The sequence below is a fragment of the Orcinus orca genome, chromosome X, assembly GCF_937001465.1.
Source record: "Orcinus orca chromosome X, mOrcOrc1.1, whole genome shotgun sequence".
Taxonomy (NCBI): Eukaryota; Metazoa; Chordata; class Mammalia; order Artiodactyla; family Delphinidae; genus Orcinus; species Orcinus orca.
In genome coordinates, this window is record NC_064580.1 from 15011327 (window position 1) to 15030327 (window position 19001).

The 19001-nt window shown below is 47.0% G+C and overlaps 1 protein-coding gene and 1 long non-coding RNA gene across 5 annotated transcripts in view; one reads left to right on the forward strand and one right to left on the reverse strand.

Moving 5' to 3' along the window:
* Nucleotides 1-19001, forward strand: part of NHS (NHS actin remodeling regulator) — a 349404-nt gene that overhangs the window by 270046 nt on the left and 60357 nt on the right. For both annotated transcript variants that reach the window (XM_004269644.4, XM_049704699.1), the window contains exon 2: nucleotides 15719-15871. In XM_004269644.4, the coding sequence (XP_004269692.1) occupies nucleotides 15719-15871 (153 nt within the window). The remainder of the gene's footprint in view (nucleotides 1-15718; nucleotides 15872-19001) is intronic.
* LOC117201227 (uncharacterized) overlaps nucleotides 1-19001 on the reverse strand; it is a 105941-nt gene that overhangs the window by 25364 nt on the left and 61576 nt on the right. For all 3 annotated transcript variants that reach the window (XR_004483217.2, XR_004483219.2, XR_004483218.2), the window contains exons 4-6: nucleotides 7566-7697; nucleotides 2538-2593; nucleotides 1297-1426 (exon numbers count right to left, since the gene is read on the reverse strand). This is a non-coding gene — a long non-coding RNA (uncharacterized LOC117201227). The remainder of the gene's footprint in view (nucleotides 1-1296; nucleotides 1427-2537; nucleotides 2594-7565; nucleotides 7698-19001) is intronic.

The following is a 19001-nucleotide window of genomic DNA, read 5'->3' on the forward strand; positions in this document are numbered from 1 at the left end:
GTGAAGATCAGAGAATGACAAGTCATTCCTTTCTTGGTTTGATTTTTCTCAGTACTCAAATGATTTCATTCTTGTCATGGCCATAAGAGCTATTACTTTGGCCCTGTACACCAAATGGAAGAAAAAAACACCAAAAAAACACCACCACCAGGACTTTCTTTACAGGCTGAAAAATGTAACATATCCAAAAAGGGCAGGCTAGTCTTGGTCTGTTAGAGACCCAGGCCCTCGCCCAGGACAAAAGGGAAAGGAGTGTGAAGGGGACAGAGAAAGGAAGTGGAGTAAGAGCGTGATGGAGACGTGCGGTCCAGGGAAGCAGGAGGCGAAGGGAGGGCCTAACGGTCTGGGAGTCCTAGCTAACAAGTAAATATTCAACTAGGATTTTCTTAATTGTTGGGATGAGCCTTTTGGGGTCTATCCAAATAAATACAAAAGCTCAAGTCCATACTTGTTACCTGAAAGGCCCTGACAGTCCTACAGTTCAGACCCTAAACGGCCTGCTCCGGGCCACTGGCTTCAATGCACCCCAGGAGGAGGGAACTTCTGGAGTCTGCTACCCCTGAAAAGGCAGTTTGCCTGGAAAGTCCCAGTAGATCCTGCCTTCTGTGGGTTTGCAGAAAACGCTACCACACAGGACACTGGTATTTCTGGAATGGGCTTTAGCCAGTAGCCAATATCTGAAGAAGACCTGGGAGGGCACACTGGTAAGCTGACACAGTGGTGAGAGAGGTGGGAATCTGGACACCTCTGCATGTCACTTGTCCCAGGTGGCTATTGTTCTGGAAAGAACAAACCTTTACGCGTGGATAGAAGGTAAATAAATGTGCTCACCGAAGCTATTGCTTGGACAGCCTTTAAAGAAAATTTGTTTTAAGAAAAGAGAACACTGGCTGAACCTCATTCTTAACTAAAAGGAGATCGCCACGTTTTGTTTAAGTACTACCTGCCTTCTCTCCACTCTCTTCACCTCTTCATGTAAACATCCTTGCCCTAATACCTAATTCCCTGCAGAAATGACAGAGGGGGGCCCCATGACAGCCCACTAAAAGGGGTCTGTCCCATGTCTACACAGGACTGAATCTATACCTTTGATTGAATTCGCTGGCAGCTTTCGGGAAACAGCCAGTTTAGAAGGTGGTCTATGGGTTGGGTAAGTGTAATGAAGTAATAAATGCTTCTCATTTATTACTGGGAAGAGAAACGGACTAGCCAGCTGTTTCTTCAGTGGGTGAAATTCTGTCAGAAATGCCTCTTTCTGAGGTTGACCTGTTGTTAGATCAAAGCAAGGTGACCTACGTGTGGCTTGGACGGTTGCTTGGGCTCAAAACAGGTCTCGGAGCTGGTGTCACTGACTCATGCCATTTGGTGTGCAGGTTAGTGGCATCTGTGTTTTAACCTCAATTCGTACTGCTGCATGGGTCTGAGGCTGTAAAAGAAAAACAACAATAAAAGAACTTCTTTACTCTTCAAGGTTATGCAGGATAGCCTGTTCTTTTCCTGATCTTGCTCTTTTGCCGTATCAGTCTGGCCTTGGTGTCTCTGACCAGTGAAGCTCTGCTTTGTGACACTCAAAGACAAGTTGCTATCTGGAGCAGGAGGGCAGTGTGAAGGCGAGAGCCTGTGTGGGGCTGGGCGACTTGCTCCGAGGGCGCTGAGAAGGCACTGCCTTTCTCTCCAAGGCCAGTACCCAGCTGCGCGTGCATTGCCTGGGTACTGGCCTTGGAGAGAAATCGAGCCCAGTATTTTGGCTAAGTGGGTGCTTGCAGCTTTCACTGGGTAGGTGACTTAGGGAGGCGTGTGTCAGGATAAAGAATGACTCTGCCTGGAGACTCCCAGAGATAATTTGGAGGTAGAGTTTGGGAAGAAAGAACAAAGGTGGGGAAAAGCCAGCACTTAGCAAAGCAGCAGGAAAGCAGAGTCCTACTTAGTGTGCCCTCCCGCACAATCCTCATTTCTGTGGACGACCCGGAGCGACTCGGAATTCAGCCTGACTCTATGCATTTGGTTTTCAAGGAGAAGCTTTTGTTAATGCTGACTGTAAATTGACGGGGGGGGGGGGGGGGGGGGGCTTTAAAGACGCTTCCTGAAGAACAAAAACTTGTGCAGATTATGTCCATAGCACATCAGTGTGTTTAACAACATTAAATAACCCTATTCGTTCCTTCAGCAAGCATTTACTGAGCACCTACTATGTGCCTGACTGTGCCTCGTGCTGAGATATAGACAAGAAGTACTCTTTGTCCTGAAAAAGCCAACAGTCTGACAGGGAAATAAGCAGCTACAACTGTATAAGCAGTACTGTCATACTGACCCAGGCCCCACCAATTCGGAAATGATCATAATTTGGGGAAGGATTGTATTTGTGGTAGTCTAGAACACATGTCTTCTAAGCTCACTAAAAGAGAAAGCGTCGATCATTCCCTTACCTAAAAGTACAAATGACTCAAAGGGCCATAAAAGCATCCATTGACATGATGCAGCAGTGAAAGCGGAATCCCGCTTTAATGAGCAGATAAGATAGATATCAAAGCACTCACCTTGGAAGGGCAGGCCTCTGACTGCACTGTTGCCATCTGAGTTGAAGGGGTGCGACCTACAGAAAGAAAAAGTGAACTAAGAGTACAGAGGTAAACAGTAATATGATAAGACCATGTCCTAGGCTGAGAATGGGTCAAATGAATAGCCATGGCAATGACACAGTGACTTCAGTGAATTAGTGTAATGTGAGCTGTCAGAACAAATAACCCCCAATATTTCACTGGCTTAATAAAATTCAGGTTTATTCTTCACTTGCATAATGTCCAAAATGGGTTTTTCGTCACTGGTGGGTAGCTGCTCTCCTAGCCGGAGTTCAAGGATCCAGGCTCTTTTTTATCTTGTGAAACTACCATCTTCAGTATATGGCTTCTAAGCTCTCAAGAACATGAAGGAAAACATGTGGGAGATTTTTTATGAGCTATGCTGGAAGTGGTGCAGATCACTTCTGCTCACGTGCCACTGCTAGACCTCAACACATGGCTACACCCAACTGTAAGGGAGGCTGGGAAATGTAGTCCAGCTGTGTGCCGAAAAAGAGGAAATGACTGGTAACTAGCTAGGCCAGACTGCCACACTCAGCTAGAGGAAGAGCTCATTCCTCTAGAGGTCAGCGCCATATGGACAGGCACCCTCTCTCTCTCCCTTACTTTGGTATCTCTGATGCCTAGTTGAGAATCTCAGGCCTTCCTGGTCATCTCCTGTCATTTACTCCATGCCATGCCTCCCAGTAGCCTTGCTCTCTCTCACCCCCCTGCTTTATTTCATCAGAGTGCCTATTATTACCTGATTACATCCTTCCTTATCAGTCAGTTTTTCACTTCCTAGCCTTCCTCCTTCCTGGATGTGACCTCCATGAGGGCAAGGACTGTGTCTGTCATGTCCACCACTGGCAGTGCCTGGCACAGTGCCTGGCACATGGCAAGTCCTTAATCACTCATTGCTCAATAAATGAATGAACCTATTGGGCCCTGGGGTCCATGAATCTTGAATAGATTCATGGAGAAGGTACAACTTGAGCTGGGCACTGAGTAGAATTGATCTGGGAGGAAAGAGATCAGGAAAAGAAAGAAGGTAGATTAAAGGAGAGAGAAAGGGCCACAAAGATGTATAGCTTGAACCATTTATGGAGTTGAATCACATCCATGCAACCAAAATACTTGAGCTCCTATAACATACAGGTCCGTATTCTAGACCCGTTGCTTAGGTGGAAGATGCAAAATATAAACAAGGAAGCCCATCTCTATCCTTAAACAAACAGCTTGTCTTGAGCTCTGCTTTGGGGCACCTACGACACTCCCCGTTACATAGCAGGTTCCTCAACCCAGCCAGCAGGGCTCTCCACTGAATGACTTCAGTCTTCCTTTCCAGGATGACCGTGGCCTTCCCACACAGATATCTGCTCCTGTGTGGGGCAGTGGTGTGGGTTAGAAAGCCGGGTAGAAGGCAGAAAGGGGTATGGGGCTTCGGACTCAGCTGTACTCACTTGGAGTTCTGGCTCTCCCATTTATAATCTTTGGGGCCTTGGGCAAGTTCTTAACCTCTCTATGCCTATTCAGCAAATTAGAGATAATCAAATGTGTTTCCTGGCTTTACTGTGGGAACCAAATGATATTACCCAGAGCCTATCTCGGTGTCTGGTCCATGCACATCATGCTCACTAAGTAGTGTTGTCTTCCTTCTTGGCGGCCCCTAACCTGCCCCCTGTGCTTCACACAATCCCTGGTCCGGCGGCAGTAAACTCCTCCTGGGACCTGCACTGACACTCTTTCCAACCTTCATATTGGGTTGCCTCATAGGAAATCGCCAATAGTCAGACGTTTCTTACCTCAAAATGGAAATTTCATACGGTTCTCTTCCAGCGTTTTCCAACCTCCCTGCTGATTCTATCCATCAACTCTGACTCCACTTCAAGACTACCTCTTCCCTGTACCCCTTCCCGAACCAGAGAGCGTTTCTCTTGGACCTGTATGGCACTCTGTACCGTTCGCAGGGGGCACACTTGGTCCCACTGGGCTCATCATCTAACCTGTCTAATGTGGCTACCAGGTTAGAAATTCCTGAGGGCACTGATGGCATCTCCTTCTCTTTAAAGTACATCTGCACAGTATGTACCTTGAACTTAGTAAGAGGTTACACATTCCATTTCCCAGACCCAAATGTGATTAGACAGGGACTCCGGTACGCTCGGCGGGACTGGGGTCAAGATCTACTGGTGAGCCTCTGAACTGTGCCAGCCAGCGCTGGGGCCCAAGTCCCTTGTCCTCTAATGCGACCCTCTAGAACCAGCTGCCTGCTATAGCTTTTTTCTCTCTTTTCCTCTCACTCTACCTGCCTCCGTAGCAAATCAACCTGAGAAGAGAAACATGACAAATGCCTTAAACCTGGGAGGGAGAAGTAGGGGGTCATTTATCTCTTTTGAAAGATTGCTGAGTTCTTGGATTCTCATTTGCTTATTTAAGAGCTATACATACAGTTGAACCATATGAAATCAACAATATTTCTAACCATTTTGACCTACAAAAATATCCATTTCATATGGTACAGCCTAGTGTCTTGGTATTTGGGCTCATTTACAGACATTCATAGGTGAAGTAGTCTGATCCCTGTGTGTGGTCCACTCACCCACATCCTTAGAGAGATTCCCTAGACAGGCTACTCAGCTTCTGATGGGCCCACGGCCTTCCGTAGATTCTGCCATTGCTTATGGAGTTTCCATCAGAGGCTCTGGATTCAAAAATGGCTAGTTCATTTCCCTTTTCCCTGCAGTTACCAACATATGTGTTTGATCTCTGGGCTAAATGTCAAGACCTCCAGGCTTGAGTTTTCAAGTCTTCTGGAGATCAAAGGCTCTCCTCATCACTACGTGGGCTTCTCTGTGCTGGTACTCAACAAAGCCAGTCCAGCCCCTCCGAGGGCCAGTGGCAGAACATCCCAGAGGCAAGGAGGGAAGGGAAGGAACTCCTAGTTTTCTAAATATGGCAACACACGGGGCAGATGAGCGTGAAGGGCAAGAAGGCTTGTATGTTTTTCTCAAGTAAGCTGTAAATTAAAAATGCAGAAGCTGTAGACGGATTTTTTTTTTAGTAATTTACGAACTACATCCACCTGAATGGGGCAGTCAGGAGCCTCTCGTTTCTCTCATTTCATGCACCCAAAGGAATATACAGAACCTTAACAATTATTGGATTCAACACCTTCAATCATTTCGTGTGACTTTTAAACCGAGTACTTCTTACTGTCCATCTCTAGTAGAAAATATCCCAAAGACAAAAAGCAAAACAAAAAGCTATCTAAAAACTGAATTCAGTTGTCTTATTGCAGTCATTTTGAGACTACTCAAGTAAGAAATTGTGCCACTGTCGTTAAGAATCAAGATTTTCAGCCTAAGAGAAAAGAGATCAATTATAAAATCAAGAAAGTTAAATTGAAACCCGTAATCTTAGATTTGAATTGGAAATAGCGGTTTCAACACATGATTTATCTTCACCTTCTAAAATTCACCTGTTTTCTTGTCTTGTCTATTGAAGAAGCTTAGAGTCAATGACAACCCAGCAACGATGAATACCCCTGGCGTGCGGAATGTGGGCTCTGAAGCCTGTTCCCTCCGAGAAGGGCCAGGACTTCTTGGGGAAAGGGCTGATTCCAGGTCTGGGGCAGCAAATATGCAAGAGGAACCTGGGCTACCATATCATGCCTAAAACTCCGGAGCTGGAAAGAGACTGTAGGAGGTCCAGTGACCTGCTCAATGCCACACAGGAGGCAGGACCCTGGGCATAGCCAGGGCCCCTAGTCCATGCCTCTACAGAAGGCAGCCTCCCCTCAGCCAGGCCTCCAGGCCATGGCCTCCCAGCTAATGTTCCAACCAGGATCCAGAGTTGCCTGACCAGGGGTTTTTCACGGCCACTCTTGGGGGATTTTTGACAACAAGTCCATTTTAAGCTACTTTGGCCTTGGAGAACTTTAAAAATTAGCCAGGTGAGCAATCAAGACATCCCAAGTCTGAAATGCAAATGCTTGTTCTCTAAGGGTCACATTCCTAAAACCCCCAAGACTATTAGTGCTCTGTCCATATTCCCTCACCCTTATTAGTTTAGTGCACAGCAGCCTGACTTACAGCTCCCACGACCTGCATTCCTTCTCTGACTAAGGAGCCTGCTTTTCTAGAAGTACCAGGGAAATACTGTTCTGGCACCTAGGCAGCCTTCAACCAGTGATTGATAGGAAGTGGTAGATCAATATCCCAACTCCCTCGCCTCTAAGGGGTCCCCCAAGGGGATCCAGCCCCAGTTACCCACCATGATAACATGCTCATACGTACACCCTCTATTGGCTTCCTTCCCTTCCCTTTCTCACTTCCCTCCTCCCCCTACTGGTAGCTTCTTAGTATCACCTCCTGAACCTTTGCCTCAATGCCCGTCCTGGGGAACCATTCTCTGAGCCTGTCCTCCCCGGGCAGATCGAGAAAGAGCCATTGTCCGTGAAGAGTGGGCCTCCTTCAGTATTGCTGCAGACTCGGCTAGACTCAGGCTGAGCCAAAAGACAACACGTCTTTTCTGACCCCAGATTCAATATATCATGTGTTAACTATGTGTGTCTTCTACTGAGAGCACCCAGCTCATTATAAACGTCTTGGCTTTGGGAGTGGAAAGGTCCTTGGAAAAGAATTCCTTTTGGCTTGCAGGCTCATATATTTATTCCTTCTTTGTTGGCCCAATGAAGGGCATCACTTCTCTACCTATGAAGATACTAATTAGCAAGTAAGTCATTCTAAGTGCAGTGCACTGGACGTGGTATGTGGGACCTTTTGTAAGTATTTTTAAAATTTCCATCCTTGCTCATGATCTCTAAGTAAATTTTAAGAGACTAACCTCTACGTAGGAGAAGAGACTTATTAGCATGTGTAACTGGGTGTCACGTGCTAATTACCTTACCGCTTCACGATTTAACCAAGCCAAGGGCATCTGTCCAAGAGGACCAGAGAGTCTCTGCGCACCATAACGGAAACGGAAAGAACCCTTCCCTCTTACCTCCACTGGCTGTATGCAGTGTCTCCTGAATAGAAAGGTGATCGTCACATGCTTTTTCTGATCTGCCTCTCCCACTCCAGCTCCACGTTCTGCCCTGGAATGTCAAAGGTACCTGTGTTCATAACAGCACATCTGCAGTTTGAGCAGGAATGAAGGGACTTTAGAACACTACATTCATCTTTGTGGGTAGAGTGCCTTCCTTCCTCTCCATCTTCCTGCTTTCAAGGAACCAAGAATACCAAAAGCTGATACTCGTGTCCTCCCAGTAACCAGCCTCACCTGGTTCTCTGCAAATAATGAAAATAGCTTTGTGACAATTCACCCTTTTCTGAATCTTTGAAGTATTCCTTGGCGATCCATCTGGCTCTCCTGAAAGATCAAATTCCTTATTTCTGACGGGTATTATCTTTTCTATACGTTAACTTGTTTGCAAACAAACATATAAAACTGCCAGTGTCTCTTTAAGGGGTGTGGGGCTGATGAGGCAAGGGTGGAGCCAGGCTCCCACTCTGATTTAAGCTCAGGCATGCAAGTCTTGAAAACGGGCACCAAGGTGTCATGACTTGGTGACGGACTGGTCATTTTCAGCCCAGGTTTGCTGGAAAGCAGGTGCTTTACCACTGTCTGAGAACATCACGGCCCCCCGGTAAAGCTAACCTTGGGGTTGATCTAATTATTAGACCGCGCTATTGAGATGGTTTTTGTAGAGCAAAACAGTTGAATATCACTAATTTAATATTGTTCAATCTAATACCTACCCTGTTGCCTCAGTGTCTATAAACCAGTGGTTTAGTCCATGTGTGGTCTGCTGACCGGGAGCATCAGCAGCCCCGGGAAACTTGTTCTTTGCTCCCCGGGCCGAAGCGTTTCTGGCGTCCCAAAATGAAAATGGCTAGTTTCTTAGATGACAGGTGAAAAGCGTGTGTCTTGAGTTTCGGGTTTTGTTTTCGGAAGGACAACCTGATAGATGTGACAGATAGCAAATAAGCACTGAGAGAGACGAAGGGCGCAGCGGTCAGGCTGAACGTTGCCAAGGGAAGTGCGCGTGGACCCGGGGTCAGGAGACCTCAGCTTTGTTTTTGCCTCTGCCAAAAATCAACTCTGTGATCTTGGGTCATATCTTTGAACCTTGATTTCCTCCCTCCTCAGTACCTGCGAGGGGTGCCTAAACAGTAGCTTTCAGTGTGTTGACCGCTGCCCAGAGCAAGAAATACATGTTTACATCACTCCCCGGCATGCACACATACAAATGCACACATACGTGACAGAACCAAGAGCGTCACGAAACAGTACTACATGAGGTGCACTGTGGTATTTTCTATTCTACTCTCTTCTATTTCATTGTTTAAAAAATGCTCGTCTTGATCTGCTGAACGGATTTCACAATCCACTAAAGGGTCACGCACTGTGGTTTGAAAAAACACAGAACGCCATAATTTCCGAGGTCTCTTCAGTAGTAGAATCCAGTGACTCTGCTATGTGCCTAAAGGAATTTTCTGAAAACAGTAGCCGAGCTGTGACAGATGGCTACGTGCTTGCATTCTGGAGGAAGTGCATGGTATAGAACATGGCAGCAGAATGACCCAAAGATAAACAGGAAAATTATAAACCGTTTCCAAGGAGAACGTATAGTACTGCAGCTCTGACAGTGACTCAGAGAATTAGGATCTCTAAGTCATTACACTGAATGCTGCCCAAGTCAACCGGTATCAGAGACCGGGGACATCCGACCTGTCAGAGAGGTCACAGGCTCCCTGGTTGTAGGCAGCTTTCTTTTCAGTTTCCAGATTGTAAGATACGCCCCCCACCCCCCAGCAAGAGTGATCTCTAGTAGCCTCATTTTTGTTTACACTTGACGCACCATGAAGACGGGAAAATAAAGAAAACAGGAAGTTGGAGAGCTCCAGACTTTCGTCTTTTGAACTTGGACCCCAATCCTGGCTTCTTCATCTTCTTCTGTTCCCACCGCAGGAAGGGGAACTAATATTTAGTAAGCAGGGACATGTCAAGGACTTTGTCATCTCCCTGGATCCTACGAACCATTCTGTGAAGCCTCTAGGATCCGCACTTCCAGAGGCCCAAAGATTTCAGTCCCTCGTTCTGGATCCACTGCTGCTGGGCTGAATCACCATTGTTCCATCCCAGAGGCCAGGGTCTTTCCCCCAGGGCATCCTGCCATAGCTTGAATACAGAGTCTTTCTTGGGGGGATGATGCAACCTCATTTAATTTCGGTGACTGGTAGAAAGCAGAGGCATAAACAGAGCAGACAGGACTCTTGTCAGACAGCGGGAAGGCCAAACCCTGATTTGTAAAGATGGGGAACTTGAATCCTGGGAACGTTCAGTGACTTGCCCAAGGGCACAGAACTGCGAGTAGAACCCAGGCTTCTGGTGGTCTTTCCACAGGATGTCGAACATTGAAACAACAGCAGTAATAATTAAACAGTACTCCTAGTGTGAAGCATCATTTCGTTTTAGAAGTTAGAGAAATATTTATATGGGAAAAATCGTTCTGGCTCCTTTTCGTGCGTAAATAAATACACAGCCACGTTCTCCTATTCTGTGGGTGCTGGAACTTGTCAGGAAGCCTAGGTTTTTCTGATACTGAGGGGTCCAGGTTGGATGCTTTGTCCACAGTGGGGAACAAGTCTGAATTACTGTGGTTCTGCGGAAAAGGAAGCCCAGCAGGGGCAGACTGTGGGCACCTGGCTCTGGCGCTGGGTTGTTCAACAGGTAGCAGGAGCCTTGGTGCTCCCTACCCTGCTCCCTCCTCCACACTGCCAAGCAGAGTTGGGGGGGCGGGGGAGGGAGGGAGAGAGTGGAGAAAGCCCCTCCCTTGCTCCCTAACGGATCTGGGAAGTCAGGCAGTAGCACCAGAGACCCTGAGTAGATTTCCATTTTGCTTACCAAGCTGGCGACTGCTGAGGAGCGGCTGCAGCCTAGCGGGGACCCAGAGAGCAAGCCGCCGACAATATCTGTGATGCAATTTCAGATGCTCATTGATACAGTGATGTGCTAAACATGTTCCTTGCTGCTTTCTGTCAGAAGGCATCGGGATGGACGGTTTGTGTTCCCAGCAAGAAAGCGGTGTGATGGGGGTGGGTGTGATGGGTGGAAGGGCAGGAAGGAAGGTTAGCAAGGTACATGTGGGTAGTTAGTCCTGTGGACACTCTAAGAACATTTTAAAAAATCCCTTCCCCTCCCCTGAAGGGGTAGAAATTCCATGTCTGAGTCACTTTGCACATTTTTCTGAAATTTTCACGACATGTAACATTCAGACTTTGATTTCAGCTGTCACCTTCCCCTTATAAATTCTTGAGAGCCTGGGAGAAGGAAGAAGGAGTAGCTTGCGGAGAGAGCCAGCGGCAGGTATGGGGACTCGGGGTAGAGGGGCCTTCTAGGAAGAGAGGCCAAGAATAAGCATTTTGCACTCCTCTTAAGGGCAGTAAAGCTTTAAGGGAGTGATAAGCTCATGAGGCCACGAAAGGCAGTACTGAACAAGTACCAACCCTAGACCGGGGGCCGGAGAGGCATGGCGCAAGATTGTATTCGCCCCTGATTTTTACCCCCTCCCGACAATTCCTAAAGCCGAGCCTCTATCCGTCCGTAGAAGCGAACCTGGGGATTTCCCTGGTGGTCCAGTGGCCAAGAATCTGCGCTCCCAATGCAGGGGGCCTGGGTTCGATCCCTGGTCAGGGAACTGGATCCCGCACGCACGCCCCAACTAAAAGATCCCGCGTGCCGCAACTAAGAGCCGGCACAGCCTAAATAAATACATACATACATACATACTTAAAAAAAAGAAAAAAAAAAGAAATGACCCTGGCCTTTCCAAGAGAGGGGCAGACGCCAGTCTTCCTCAGCTCATTTCAGATGAACCCAGTGACCATATCCATGCTGTCAGTACATCACTACGAGTCAAGGTCTAGACAATCCCATTATCTTCAGAGTTCGACAGGGGGATCAGCTAAGTTCAGTCCAGAAAGACTTTTCACTGCCCTGTGGACGTTTCCTACAATGGCATTTTCTTTCAGCTGTCTGGTTTTATGGTATCTGTTTGTATTTCTGGAATATGGCATATCTCCTGGGCACTTTGTGAAAGGTTCACTCAGTTCTTGGTTACACCTAATGCTATGGATGACAGAGTAGCAGTTACGAATCCTTTATTTATTTCTTTTTTTGAGAAGCACTAGATACTTTTCATGTGGCAGACAGCCGCTTCACATCCCCCTCCCCCAATCAGCCTTAGTTTAGGCAAATTTATCTCAATATTGGTTTGGGGAAAAACAGCAGCTTGGAAGCCAGAGATGGTTTCTAATCCCAGATCTTCTACGTGCCAGGTGTGTGACTTTGCACATTTACTCACTTTCTCTGGGCTTCTGTTTCCTCATTGGTAAAATGGGAGCACTACTTTAATCTCTGGGTGGTGTGAAGGTACCATGAGTATAACACACCTGGCGCAGTGCTTAGCATACGGCTGGAGCTCCCTGCAAGAGCCTACAGTCTTGGACAGGAAAACTGATACATGCACATAACCGTTTTCCTGTGTAGGGGATAAAAACAAGACATATAGCCCTATTTCCCACTGTAACCTGTGCCATTATCTGCCCCTTCCCTGGGAGGAGTGACAAAGGAAGGAGAGGACAGATACCAGGCAAGGCAAGCAACTGGCTCCAGGGAAGCAGATGAAATAGTGGGAGGGTGTATTCCTTTTCTAATATCATACAACATATTGCCACAAACGTAGCAGCTTAAAACAGTGCCCACTTACGATCTTGAAATTTCTGTGGCTCAGGAATCTGGGCACGGGCTAACTGGGTCTTTTGCTCAGGGTCCCCTTGGCTTGCCATCAGAGTTTTGGTTGGGGCTGAGTTCTCATCTGAGGCTCAGGGGCCTCTGGGTTGTTGGCAGAATTCAGTTCCTTGAGGTTTGTAGGACGGAGGCCCTCAGCTCCTAGAGGCCCCATTACTTGCCACCTGGCCTTCTCTACAATGTGGCAGTTTGCTTTTTCAAGGCCAACAGGAGAGTATCGCTGCTTCTGCTTGTCTTTTTTTTTTTTTAAGGGCTCACCTGATTAGACCAGATACACCACACTAATTATCTCCCTTTTGATCAACTCAAAGTCAATTGAAGAGGGATCTTAAAATCCCATAATTCACAGATTCCACCTACACTCAAGGGGAGGAGACTATACAGGTTATGTACACGAGAAGGCAGGAATCTTGGGGGCCACCCCAAGAATTCTGCCTACCGGACAGTTCCCTAGATATACCCAAATAAGCTGAGGAGAGACCTTCTTGCTTCTCTTTGTATTATTTTTATGAGACCAAACATTAAGTAAGAGAACTAAACCTACTATCTTGCATGGCTCAGCCAGGGTGAAATTGTTAAGTAGGGAAGAAAAGGGGGCAGGGTGAACCTGAAGATGTGGGACAACCTTGCACTGGCAGTGGCGCACCGAGCTTATGAATGAGTGGATTCAACTTTTGTTGAACTGTTACTTAGGAAAAGGAATCGACTTCTTAAAGAAGGAAAATGGGATAGTTTTCCCTAGAAGAGCTGCATCAGTGCCTGTCTGCCTGCCTCTGGTGGACACACAGTACTAGGTAATGAATGCTCTGTAACCAAAGGACAAAACTGAAAGCAAAAGCTGTTTCCCACACAAAGATGGAGGCGCCACGGCCACTCAACCTCGTTTCTGAGGGGTATCAAAATATAAGACCCTGAGCGTCTGGTCTGTGGTGCTGAGGGAATGAGGGGCTATAAGGCTCTCTGGTCTACCCCCAAGTCACCTGGGTCCAGCCCCAAATCCTGGCTTCTGCCTTCCCGCTGAAAGGATGAGCCTGGGAGAGGAGGTGCTCAGAAGTCCCTCTACTTCAGGGACTATCCCACTGAACTTCCTGCCTCTTCTTTCTACCAGGCAAGCTTTCTGCTCTGTCCCTTCTCCCAGCTGTCACTAGCACATGAATTCACAGCCATCTCCGTTGAGTTTGGTAATGACCTCTGCCCTGTTGGGTGGGAGCTGACCTCTGCATCCAGGGAGAGGCTGACTTTTCAATCAGTCCTGGTCACTGAACCAGAGCCTTCCTCTGAGGGGGGCTAAATAAAGGCTCTGTCTTCAGCACTTCCCCCTACTTTACACATGAGAGAAGGAGAGCTCAGATCCAGATGTGGCCCACCCTTTCTACCCCGAGGCCTCCCACACCTCATCTCAATGACCCCTGACTGGTTCGCCAAGCACTTATGTTTCCAATGAAAGGGTTGAGGTTATAGAGTAAGCAAGAAAGAAAAGTTGCTGCCTTTATTCTTGGCCCCATAGAACCTTCCCCTAAAATTACTCTTCCCCTACCCAGGAAGATAATCCTGTGATCTCTAACCCTCGGGCTTGAAGTCTTCCCGGACATAAAACACCAAGTGAGAATAAATCTAGGTCAAAGGGAGTCATGTGCTCTGTAGCTGAGGGTGCGAGAATATCATAGATAGTACACTCTGGTTATGGTTGTACAATACAATAGCTACCTGTGGTTATTTAAACTTAAGTAAAATTAAAAATTAAAGGTACTCGGTAGCCAGTGTGGCTAGTGGTTGCCACAGTGGACTGTACAGCTAATACAGCATTTCATCATCACAGAGTTCTATTTGATAGCACTGTTTTAGAGGCATAGATAGCATTGTGTCCATGTGATGTTTCTTTAGCATCTTTGCAAATATGTCCTTGTTTCTACTGGTGGTCCTTGTGGTTAGGATGTATTATTCTAGTGGGGGGGGGGGGGAAACACTGCTAAACACTGCTTAAGAAAACAAAAACAAAAACAACTGCTGTAAATGCAGTGCCGGGGGAGGGGGGGACTAATTATCAAAAGGCTGCGTTTTCCCAATTTTCTTTCTTCTATTCCCGCCCGCCCCTTCTACAAAAGTTTCTTCCCTTCTTTTACATTTGCCTTCCTGCTTTATCTGCAGAGTGTCATGTTTTATGTAAGGCTTCCCAGACAAAGTGAAATGCTAGACCAGATTTCAAAAAGAAAAGGATCGGACAGGAACCAAAAGTTTGTTTGCGGCACAGGAATAAACAGTGGGACAGAATGCGCCCAAATCACACCCTGGGAAGAAAAGGAAAAGCAGAAGGAGAGGACGAGACTGGGAGATGCAGGGTAGGTCTGGTCCAGATAGTAGGTCTGGAGGGTAAAGCAGACTGGGGCAGTTCTCGCCATTCCTGAGGCTGGCAGGCCGCCCAGGTGCTCAGGAGTTCCTCTGTGCAGTAACTTCCTAATCAGACTCTTCCTGCTTAGGAACAGTGCCTTCCATAAGAATTTATCTTTGACTCACGGGTGATCTCCATCTTAGGCTCAGTGTGTGCACGAAGAAGACATAATAGGTTAAATGCTGTGTTTGCGGGAAGGAGGCCTTCTTCCTTGAGCTCTTGGAGGAGTCGCAAGGACCGTGTCCCTCTCCTCACCAGCACTGTCTGTGGTTTCCCTCCCTTAACACCAGTCACCCCTTAATGGGTTCTTTAATGCCTGTGCTCTTCCCTGGGCAAAACTAGGGAAGCTAAGCAATGCTTTGAAAGAAGGCAGACAGTGGAGATGGCAAGTAGAGGGCAGGATAATGCTCAATAGTGAGGGTCGGGGGCCGGGGGTCACAGGAGACAGAAAGCAGGGCAAGGGAGGGGCAAAGTTCAAGTGGGCATCAGGAGCAGGTGTGCAGAACTATAGTTCTGAGGGCCTGCGGCCAGAAGACTGGAGCTGGGGCAAGCTTTTCCACTCACTCCTGAGGCTCTTCTCTGCCTTCTTGGAAGGCAGGCCCTCACCCCACCCTGAAGCATGGCTGGCCAGGGGCCTGTCCAGGTTCACGAACAACTGTGTCAGACAGTGAGAAGTGAGGGTGTAGAGAGGAAACTGGCTGGTCGCAGACAGATGGTTGGTGTCCCGGGGTCTCCCATCCCTTGGCTTGGGGGCCCTATCTGTATCTATCCTATCTGTATCGTAAACTTCAAACCTTTCTCCAGCCGTAAGCAAGTTCCTCTTGTGAATGCAGCAGTCTGGATTTCTACTCCACTCCACCCAGACTCCACCCCGTCCCGCCCCAGGGTCTGCCAAATGCACAACTGAAAGCTTCGGATGGATAATGCCCTGTTTTCCTCTTTTGTCTTGCAGCTGTCTCCAACCTGGACATCGAGAGCAAGCTGAGCGTGTACTACCGTGCACCGTGGCACCAGCAGAGAAACATCTTCCTCCCGGCCACCAGGCCGCCCTGCGTGGAGGAGCTGCACCGCCACGCCCGGCAGAGCCTGCAAGCCCTGCGCAGAGGTGACTGATCTCGGGCTTGTGGGCATTTCGGGGAGAGAACTTGGAGCTCGTACCATCAAGGGGTTGTTTTCTGTCCCATCCGTCCCAACACCTCCCCTTGTTAATAGCAAGTACTTTGAAATGCTCCAGTTTTCTACCCTGAAGTGAAATTCATGGGTACTATAACCTGCCTATTGATGTAACTAAAAATAGCATTATGGCCTGAATATGATAATAAAGAGAACTTAAAAGGAAAATTATTTATAATAATGATATTTGCAATATGCAAATGCCCAGGCACAGCTGCACTAGAAGACATAATGAAGAAGTCAGATGTCTGTGCCTAGCAAAAGTAGGTTTGGATTAAGTAAAGACAGAGGTCATTCTGAACACAAAGCACAGAGAAATGAAAGAGTCAGGGGGCAGGAGGACACAACCATAGAAACTGGTGCATTCAGCACATATTATACATGAGCAAAAAAAAAAAAAAACCCTCTGGATTTTAATTAAAAGAGAATTAGCTTTGACTCAGAAGTAGGTTCTAGGCTTTTCCCTTACAAGAAATTCTGGCGGGCTATCTGTGGGACCCGGGGCACTGTTTCAGTGTTCAGGACTGTACTATGCATTGTAGGATGGCTGTCATCCTTGGCTCCAGCCCAATCATCTAACAAACAACCAGAACCTTCCCCAGGGGGTTTCTTCTGCTGCTGTTGAGAACCAGTGATCTGGTCCATTCTACAGCAGAGCACATGGAGCCCTAGAGAGGTCAGGACACTTGCTGAGGGTCACACGCAGCAGGTTAGGTACAGTGCCAGGACCCAGACCCCCCCCCCCCGCCAGCCAGGGCTCTTTTCCTCCGCACCATACACTGTGTCCTAGGGAAATAAATAGTTCTAGTTCTCTCACAGTCCCGAGAAAGCCGGAGACAGGCACACAGCATTCAAGGTGGAAGATACAGCCTCCTCTTCCACTGGTCACTTTTCAGTGCCTTAAAGCCACTCTAATTAGGACAAGGAGATTAAAAACTGGCATCATCCTTTTTAGAGCCCCCTCCGTTGGTGTCAGAAGTTGGCATGCCAGCTTTTTTGGCCTTTAGATTTTTGCTATGGAGACACATGGGGTCTGTACATTCAGTGTCTTTGCTCCAAATTCCCTATGCTCCTTTAAGGAATGGTATTTTGCGAGAGTATTAAAATTCAAATAAAATATTTTTATGTCACTATCAAGATGGAGAAATAAAATGACAAATGTTTTCAGCTTTTTTCTTCCTCATGTGTATGACTCCTCCCTTTTGCCCATCCCTTGTCTTTTTTCCCTTTAATGAAAGAGCTAACCTACTAATACCCCTAATGCAACTGTTTCTAAAAATTCCCCTCGGTTATTGGTAGCAGATACTGTGACCTTTATAATGAAGGGTGACAGTATCCTCTCAACCTATCGCTGGCATTCTTACTATTCACTTCAATTTTATAGTTGGCTGAAAAGTTCTTTACCAAATTTTTAGTGCCAGCCACCTTCCAGAAAGCTTCGTTAACACTCTTACTGTTCCTCTGCAGCCTGGATTAGGCGCCCGTGCCATAACTGCCTGTGCCTCATCCCATTGTGCTACGTATAAGCTTATATCATAACTAACCACTTACGGGCTTGTCTTCTACCATTAATCCATGAGCAACTCAAGGACAAGGATGATATCTTATAAATTTTTTTTTTCTTTTCTTTTTTTTTGGGCCACACCACGCGGCTTGTGGGATCTTAGTTCCCTGACCAGGGATTGAACCCCGGCCCTCGGCAGTGAGAGCACAGAGTCCTAACCACTGGACCGCCAGGGAATTCCCATAAATTATTTTTATTCAAAGCATTCAGCGTGACCCTGACATAATAGTAGGTCCTCAATGAATGTTTGTGCAACTGAATCAAATTCTGCAGAAAACTGGTCGAGTACTGAGGGCAGAGAACGACGACAGAGGAATCTAATCATTCTCACTAAATACCTTCTCTGATCCCATCATTAGAGAGCTTGAGTAACGTTAGCCCTTTAGACGTAATTATTTGTATCCCTTTATTATTATTCATAAGTCATCTCTGATTAGATTTTTCCAGATTCAACCAGATAACATTAAGCTGCTCGTAAGCTATCACATTTCACTGTGTTGTCAGGTTTGGACTTAACAGCAGAACTAAGGAACAGCAAGCGCCAATATCAATCTTCTCAGAACGTCCTCCTGGGGGCTGAGAGATGGATATGGGGCCTCCTGGGGTTTGTAAGGAAGACGGAGGAGCTGCATCTTGCCCTCCACAGACAGGCTTGCTTTGTGGTTGTCTCAATAGCAAATCTTGGGTGTAGTAGTTTTAATAGCACTGCAGAGAGCCATAAACAGGAATTATAGGCATCACAGAATTAAAAACATGCAGTGTAGAATTAAAATTAGAAAGTGACTTTTTTTTTTAACCCTTGTCCAAGAAACAGTAGCTTAGTAGTGCATTCATCAGAATACCACTTCTGCCATCTGGTGGCCATGACTAATACTGACCTATGAGACAAGGCCTTGCTCACAAATGAGCTTCCCTGTAGGTTCTCTGTTTGGACAGCTGGAATGTCCTGGCTTCCACCAGGAGGGAGTGGATGATGAAGCACAGACAAGCCCAGCTGTGGTGGCAGCAGCAGCGTGCTCCTTTTGGAAATGGGGCTATAAGGAGGGAGCTGGGGGACTGAGATCAGAACCGAGAAATTGGCTGCCTTCAAGATCTGCTCAATAGCCAACCCCTCAACAAAGTCTCTTGAGGGCCAGGCACTGTGCTACACCTAGGATTCAGAGAGCAACAGTGTGTGGTCCTTGCCCACAAGGAATTCCTGGTCTACTGAGGGAGACAGGCAAGTAACCAGGTAATTTCAACACAGTGATATGGGGGCTCAGAGGAAAGGCACTAATGATGCCATGGAGCTTCAGGGAAGGCTCCTCAGAGGAAGCAGCATCCTAATGGATTTCAAGTTATTTAGAATCTGATTCCTCTTTTTTTCCTTTTTTTCTTAGCAGTTCTTTATGCTCAGAGCCAATAATGGCTTGAAGTGATACCAATGTTTATGTTTGTGAGACAGGGAGAGATTACTAAGAGGCGATAAAGAGAGATTTATGTTTTATATTTCCTTTCC